Below are 8,701 nucleotides of genomic sequence, written 5' to 3'. Positions count from 1 at the left end.
TTTTGAGTCTAGGAGTTGTCGACTTTAATTGCGTCTGCTTACAGGAACAGCCCCTATGAATTTTGCAGCCTTCAGTTTTCTGAATGGACGCGCTGGGAAGCTTCTCCGGTGACATGGAAATGCGCGTTATTGAGCGTGTAGCCGGATGCTGAGGACGCCCTATCCAATAAGTCAATTTTAGCTTTCATTTTGAGTTTTGAACTCTCTTTCCTAACCGGCGACAACATGGAGGGCACGAGCTTTCAGCCCCATCCCGGACTTCAACAAACTCTTAAGCAGTTTCATTTGAGTTCCATGCGCTCTCTCGGTGGACCGGCGGCGTTCTCCGCTCGGTGGCACCAGGATTCACTCTTCTGTAAAGATGGGAAATCCGCAGAGATGATGCTCACCTTGCCGGCTCAGACACCTCCAGTAATGTCCGGTCCACTGTTCATCCCGTCCGACCGCTCCACGGAGAGGTGCGAGACGGTCCTGGAGCGGGAGCCGATCTCCTGCTTCGTTGTGGGTGGCGAGAAGCGGCTGTGCCTGCCGCAGATCCTCAACAGCGTCCTGAGAGATTTCTCCCTCCAGCAGATCAACTCGGTGTGCGATGACCTGCACATCTACTGCTCCAGGTGCACGGCGGACCAGCTGGAGATCCTCAAAGTGGTGGGGATCCTGCCCTTCTCGGCTCCGTCCTGCGGGCTGATCACTCAGACGGATGCTGAGCGCCTCTGCAACGCTCTCATCTACGGCGGTACTTACCCTCCTCACTGCAACAAGGAGTTAGGCTCCCTGGAGTTGGAGCGAACCGAGAAGAGCTTCAAAGTGTATCATGAATGTTTCGGCCGGTGTAAAGGTTTGTTTGTCCCTGAACTGTACACCGGCCCGAGTGCTGCCTGCATCCAGTGCATGGACTGCAGGCTCATGTTCCCACCTCACAAGTTTGTGGTCCACAGTCACAAGAGACTTGAGAACCGGACAGTCCACTGGGGGTTCGACTCCGCCAACTGGCGGGCCTATGTGCTCTTAGACCCGGACTACACCGGGAAGGAGGAGAAGAGTCACCTGGAGCAGCTGCTTAAAGAGTTAAAAGGAAAATATGATCTGACGGGCAAGCTGTCCAGTAAATCGTGCAGAGTAAGTCTGTTCTGTTTCACCCTGTTATTAACCATCACTCTTTGTCTTTGAGGAATGCTTCAGTGTTTTGCGTTTGTTTGTATCCGTGGAAATTTCATCAGCCCCAGGCCTACTACAGGATCTGCATTAATTAACATGAATGTTCAGAAGGCTTCCTTCTCATTATGCTTGACAGCATTTACTTTGATTGATTGTTTGTATCTTCTCCAAGTGCTGTCAGTCCTATTAGTCACCCCCAATAGAGTAATAATGCAAATCACATGTCACATTACATCTTTCCAGTGTGTGTCCCCTCTACTCTGTACTGAGAAACACCTCATGTATAAAGCCTCATTCACCTCTCTAAAACTCCCAGGTCCACCCCCACATGGTTGCTCAAGGGCATCTGCATTATGATAAATGGAGTCCCGATGATATATTTTATTACTGAGAGACAGGAGAGGGGGGCAGGGGAGCCTATCATGGTGCCACGAGGTGGGAAAGGGGATAAGAGTTTATTGAGATTTTGGATATGGAAATGTGTGTGTCTGTGAGAGAGAGGAGGGTTTTTGTGGCTGGTCAGGATAGGATAAAATGTGTGTGTGTGTGTGTGTGTGTGTGTGTGTGTGTATATGTCACTGTCCTGGCTCCTTGCGTGGGAGAGATGTTTAGTATGGACAAAGGAGCCAGGAGACAAGGTGGCTGTTCCTTCGTCATAGAGCAGCTGTTGTGTGGGACTCTGCTAATGAGTGGACACCTCTGTATGCATCACCATGGTGCTGCTCCAGTCTGAGCAGGAGCCAGGAGATGTCTCACAGGGAAACCTCAGTACTCTCTCTCTTTTTTTTAAAAAAGTACTAAAAGTGTTTGGCTTATGGAAGCATGCCTGAAAGTGATAGAAAAGGTGAAGCAATGTTTGAATCTTTTTTCTTTTGGTTTAGAATCAATTTAGAAATATTCATGCTATAAGGTCCTGAGAGCATCCACAGCTGATTTAGATCATGTTTTCCCAAGATTTCGACACAGACTCCTGACAAAATCTTTTCAAAAAATATTTGTCCTGCATTGCACCTGTGGCTAATTTCTTCCCTAACTGCAGTCGGCAGTTCTTGATGTATCACCTGTGTGTTATATATTTTCCAAAATTGTGAGTCCTGCACTGACAGTCTTTCAGTGTGTGTGATATACACTGGGGCTGAGCATCATGGAGAGACTGTGGCAGAGGGGGCAGTGCGTGTTTGCTGTGGTTCACTGTCAGTTGTGTCCCAGTTAGCAGACAGGCCTGGTCCTCAGGGAGCTGCACACCAGCGCTCCCCCATACATCAGCCTGACAGGCCAAGCTGCTGAAAGGCCGGACGGGGGTCTAGCAGACCAAGCTTGGCTCAGCTTACCCATGAAACAAAAACTCAATGTTATCGGTCTGCCTCAGCCTCCCTCTGATGTCAGTGTGTTTTATTAATAAGAGAGACCTCGAAGGTTACCTCCTCTGTTGGTATCATCTGTCTAGACTTCCACCTCATGTACGTGGAGGTTAGTGCGGATACAGCGCTGTCAAGACACTGCCGAGAAGATTATATTTGATTGAGCGTGTGTTATTTTTTTTGTTTTTAGTGTGTGTAATAGTATTCTTAGGAGATTTAAGTGGGATTTAGAATGATTCCAGTTATTATTGATAATGATGTGAATGTAAAACATAACCAGTCATTTTTGAAATACTGCAGCACACTCACAAAAGCAGAAGCCAGATCAGAGGAGGGAATGAGACCAGTGAACCATTGTGTCTGTTTTGCATCAAATCCAGCATTTGGTCATTTAGCCCTTTGCTTAATGTGCAGATGACGGCAGATTGCTGAGGGGAGGTTGCAGACTTTCTCATTCAGAAGATGCAGGGTGTGTGAGCCAGGCCTTGACATGTGTTGTCAAAGGGCCATAACCTCTGACCTTTCACCAAAGACACTGACCCTGCCTTCCCCCATTCTTTTCACACCATCCAATCACATGCCCTACTGTCCAGTCCACTGGCCAGATGGCTGTCTGATAAAAGACGGAGGGATATACGTACAATGGACAGATAACAAACATTAGCCTGAAATGCAATTCCAATAAAATGCCACTATTTTGTGTGTGGTTACAATACTGTTTATCCAAGATCCTGAAACTTGAATTTTGAGTCATTTCTGGCTGGACTACAACAGTGGGGCCAGCCCTATAAATGTGAATGTCTGTCACTGACTGAGTGATGAAGCTACACCTTTGCTCAGCTGAAGGCAGCTGAAACCAAGTATCCCAGAATCACTGTAGGACTCCTAATATGTCACTTTATTAAATATTTTTTCAGGTAAGAAAGTAAGCTTTTAGATTCTTAAAATGTTGTCATTTTAACCAAATAACGCTTATTTATAAATTTGCTCCCACATTTTCCAAGATGTTTTGGAGCTGTTAACTCCTGAGATGATCGTCCGGTCAACATCCATTGTCATCCCAGGGAGAACATGATCTAATGAACTAATCTGGGCAGCTCTTTGGTGGTTTACCGCTGGCTCTAATGTCTCTGTAACATTTTGATGAATGATAAAATTCCTTTTGCAAGATAAATGTTGGCCTCACAGATGAAATCTAACAATTGTAGCTGCCACATTATTCATCATCATGTTTTTACTGGACAAAACAGCCTCTAGGGCTTTAAATCTATAGATATCACCACATTTACATAAATATAAATGTATTAAAATGGCCATATCATTAGGCAGAATGATCATACTGCGTCCTCCTGCCCTCAGACGTTTGTACTCCCGAGTCGAATTTGCAAAGTCCGAACTAGAAAGTACACAAGTCTGAACTTGGCGTACTTGGTTTTGAGAAAGGCCCTATGTCAAACTGGCTGTAGTCAAAGCCCTGCGTACTTCCTGGGGCCTTGGTGGTGACACCACATGTGTCACCACTTCCTGTATCCATTATTTCAATAAAAAGCCCTCTAGTGACCTAGTCTTGTTTAAAATGGATTGTTGCATTGTGCTGAACCTTGCGTATAATAATTCAAATGTGAACTTTTCTGATTAGCATGAAAGTCTCAAAGAAAGAGGATTTGAATTGCAAAACCTTTAAGTTTTTTTCAATCCAAAGTCAAATACTTCTAAGCATTAACTTTAAAAAAGAAAAAAAAACATATCCCTAAGAAGTGAAGGTAATGCGATCAATCATCTGAGTAAAAGGGGACTCTGGAGAACTGTGTAGACCCTTCTTAATGGAATGGATATTAAAGCCATTCAACTGAGGCCAATTTATGCCATTTCTCATCCTATTGTTCTCCTCACTCGATGAAATTAGCCTCAAACCTGGAGCAAACCAATCAAATGTGTGTCGAAGTGTAAAAGGTTGTGTGTTCAGTTATTAACTGTTATTAAAGTTAATGAATTAATGAGAAATCTACCTCTTCCTTTCTCAGGTAAAAGCATGAATTGTTTACTTGTATATGCGGATTTTTATGTGTAGGGAGTATATGAGTGTGATTGCATGTAAACAGGAGCGTGTAATGACGGAATCAGCTGTGTGAGCCAGATTAAAATGAGCTCTCTGCCGGCTCATTTCCATTCCCATCTGTCTGCTGACCTCTAGGAAGCCCTGAAAGCTGACATGATGCATCCCTTTGGTCCTTGATGGGCCTGTCTGCCCAGTGTTGACCCAGCCAGCTAAGACTTGACCCACCCAGATTCAATTTAGAGTCAGTCATTTGATTCAGAATTCAAATATTTCTAAATCATAGTCCTGAAGACTTTTTGTGGTGCAGCAATCCATGTTTTTGGTAGTTTGAGACTTTAGTTTTCTTTCTCCTCATCAGTCTTCTTTTGGAAACATCATGCTTTGAGAGCAGTCGCCTGAGTCCCAACCCCTCCCCTCCCCAGCACCCAACTCCCCACTGACCAGCCCCCCCAGAATATCATCACCTCGTCTCTGCAGTGCACGCTGGACAGAGCGTTTGGCCAAAGCAGGGATGGCGTGTCAAGGCAAAGGGGTGTCAGGAGCTCCCAGGGGTTGTGGCCTCCATTCTCACAGCGGTGACCCCATGTTAAAAGAGTGTCAGCTGGGGTCCTGTCATGGGTGATGTGTACGAAAGACCTGCCGCCTCCTTTGTCTGAGGTCTGGGCTTTCAGAAGCTGTGAAGTGCAGCCATTTCTCTTTGTTAGTGCCTTGTTTCTTGGTGGTGTGTGGATAGATCTGCAACCTCCAGCCTCTCCCAGGGTGGGAAATCTTGTGTCACTAGCTTCCTGGTTCTGTGCTCAAAGACAGATTGGAGCCAAAAGTGGTGTCTGCATGTCTGATAGAGATAGGGATGGGCAATTATTTCGGTATAATCATTAATCGACTTTCAGCATAATCATATCATTACGATATGATCTTATTATGTTATATTTATACAAATTTCTGTTGTCCAAAGTAATGATTATGTGCAAGCTGTAATTACAATTTAACTAAATTAGTTATTGAAGTTTTTGTTTTATACAAACCAAGAGCTTGGCTCATGCAAACAGTAGGCAATTTTGAATGCACTTGTTATATTGTGACATGTATGGGTGTTATGAAAATATCCCGTATAGTATTGTGGTAAAGATTTCAACCATATCGCCAAGCCCTACATCGATATATGCAGCTTTCAGCTCACATATTTTTAAGCACAGATGGGCAATTGTAACACTGACCATGTCACAATATTTTTCACCAACTTTCCCCATAAAAACACTGTCATGATATTTTACTGTTGTTTATTTAACTATTTACACTTAAAATTGAAATTGATCAGTTCAAATATATTCAAATATTTTTTAAATTAGAATTTGATTTGTTGATATAGCACTTATCAAAATCAACATATGTAAATACACACACAAATTTATATACACACGTTTTTAGATTATTAGACACAAGATTATTAAACCATCTTTAGATAAATATGAGCAATTTACTGTAAAACAGCATACTGGTCTTACAGGACTTTACTGTAAGCAGCAGTTACTGGAAAACTGAAAAGTCATATCATATTTAAATGGCTGCATTCATGAAGCACTTATACCCAAAGCACTTTAAAATGTTTCTGCTGCTCATTCACCCATTTATGCTCACATTCACGCACACATGGAAGCAGGCTACCATGCAAGGTGATGGCCTGGCCATCGAGAGCAATTTGGGATCCATTATTATATCTATTTATTTTAGACAATATCTAGTCACTTCATCAATATTATGCTATCATTACTGCCCATCTCTGCTTTTAATCATTTGAAGTGAACAATGTTTATCGCTGTTAATTCCTCTATAAAGCTCGATGACACAGCACAGTGTTAATGTGTGAAAGACTTCTTGTATAAGTCATGGAGTGAGGGAGGAGGATGATTAGTGTTGATCAGTGATGATGAGATGAGGGAGGAGATGAGCACTGGCTGTGACTGCAGTCAACAAGCCAGTCAGTTAGTGGCAGAACAGATGCCTGTTTCGGGTTAGTGTTATTCCACAATCATCATCAATTCCTCCTCGATCACCTCCTGATTTTGAGCTCTGTGATTAAGAGTCAGGCCCATCTGGTGCAGAGACAGGAAATCCTGGAGTCTGCATCTGCTGCTGGCTGAGCTACTAAGCTGCTGCAGTCAGTCGGGGGGGTTAAACTCTGATAATCCTACATAACTCCTGGAATGCAGAGACCACAGGGCACATCAAAACCGTCATCTTCTCTGGACAACGTCTTTAGGAGCAGAGATCGACTCAGACATGCTGAATGTCATTTGCTTTACATCATGAGCCATGGGCCTCCTCCTTCCCTGGCTCGTTCAAAGCATCTTCACAATTTATAACCAGTCCCTCTGGAATTTTGTAATTAGAGCATGAATTAGATGTACTGCAGAGAATACGTTACATGGAGAAACCAACAGTACAATTGCACATGCCAACTCAAGTGCCTTTCTGATGAGACTACAGAGGCCAAAGACATCAGCTATATTGCAATATTTATCCCCTTAAATTTTCTCTCTGTCTCTCCTTAATGACCCACAGCTCCAAGCTACATAACTGTTAAACCACATTGGAGATGTGCTAATGGAGCTCCAGCCAGAGCAGAAGTAGACCCTGCTGGTGCCATATGACAAATCGGCATGCTGCTCTCGCCTACAATCCGCCCACCGACCACCTCCAAAGCTATCAGGAGGATTAGCTCACGCAGCTAAACCAAACAGACTGCTCAGTGTTCAGACAGCATTTGGTCCAAATCTTGTTCGTGCCTCCTGTTTTGATGGCTAGCAGATCACAATTGGAGTCGCTATCAGTTCACTTGCAACTGGTGTGGTGCCAAGCTGCTGTACAGTTCTGTGTGTGGCTGCGGGAAAGGGGAGAATGAATGTTTTAGGGATTTACACGACTCCCTTGCTCTTTGGGATATGCATAATTTATTTTAGGATTAGGATGGTTTAGATTAACTTTGAATTCTCTGCTGAGTTCAGAAGACAGTGAAACAGACAGTAGGGTGTGTATGCTGGCAACATAAAAGCTCAGAGTACAATTCTGCAGAGATAGTTTGCATTACAGACCTGTTTTGTGTATGTTTGCGTGTGTGGGCAGGTGTGTACCTCAACATTTTGAGGCCTCTATGAGACTCCACACACTCAGAAAGGACTCATCCTCAGTTGGAGTCTGCTCTGTGCGCTTGTGATTGGAGGGAAGCTGCGGTTGCTAAGCAGAGCTGCTCTTCCTGTGCTAAATAAGAACTTCATGCTCTCTGGCTGGTGGGCTCAAAGAAGCGCGCCAGAATACGCACACACACACACACACACACACACACACACACACACACACATGTGCGCACAGACCTCACAGTGCATAGACCTCTTACAGTACAGAGACCTCACCCTCCTCCATTCACTGCCCATCCTCTTTCATTGTGACCTCCACACTGTGACTCGACAAGTCTATCCTCCTCCTCCTCCTCCTCCTCCTCCTCTTCCTCCTCCTCCTCCTCCTGCTGCTGCTCCTGCTGCTGCTGCTGTTGCTGCTTTCCTTTCTCCAACTCAGACCTCCTCCTCCTTCATTCTGCATCACACACACTGCTCCCACAGGTCAGCACTGTATAGAGCTCCCCTCTCCATCACTGAGACCTCCTTGTCTGACACCTCCTCTGCCCCGCCACCATCATTCACCTCCTCCATTTGACACCTCCTCAACCCTGTAGGACACACACACACACACACACAGACAAATACACAGACACAGGCTCTCCTCCTCTCCTCCACTGAGATCTCCTACTGCACTCCCCCTCACATTGCTTTATACTTAGATCTCCACCTCCACTGTAGTGAGCACATGCTGTATCAGTCTGTATTCAGACTGGCCTACATACGCTGCACATGTTTAACTGTACTGCTCCAGGGGCAATAGATAGATAGATAGATAGATAGATAGATAGATAGATAGATAGATAGATAGATAGATAGATAGATAGATAGATAGATAGATAGATAGATAGATAGATAGATAGATATGAAGAGGCACTGCTACTTTGTCAGGATGACCTCATAACCATCCTCTATCTCCTTCTACAGGCTAGTTTCAAGAGCGTGCTAAA

The 8,701-nt window shown here is 44.4% G+C and overlaps 1 protein-coding gene across 1 annotated transcript in view; it reads left to right on the top strand.

Moving 5' to 3' along the window:
• Window positions 1–8,701, top strand: part of skib (v-ski avian sarcoma viral oncogene homolog b) — a 31,526-nt gene continuing 22,825 nt past the window's right edge. Inside the window, exon 1 of the mRNA XM_053315304.1 lies at window positions 1–1,119. Within this exon, the coding sequence (XP_053171279.1) occupies window positions 226–1,119 (894 nt within the window). The 5' untranslated portion in view covers window positions 1–225. The remainder of the gene's footprint in view (window positions 1,120–8,701) is intronic.

The sequence above is a fragment of the Scomber japonicus genome, chromosome 3, assembly GCF_027409825.1.
Source record: "Scomber japonicus isolate fScoJap1 chromosome 3, fScoJap1.pri, whole genome shotgun sequence".
NCBI classification, from domain to species: domain Eukaryota; kingdom Metazoa; phylum Chordata; class Actinopteri; order Scombriformes; family Scombridae; genus Scomber; species Scomber japonicus.
The sequence above is the reverse complement of the archived record's forward strand: the minus strand, read 5'-3'. Positions and strand labels throughout refer to the sequence as shown.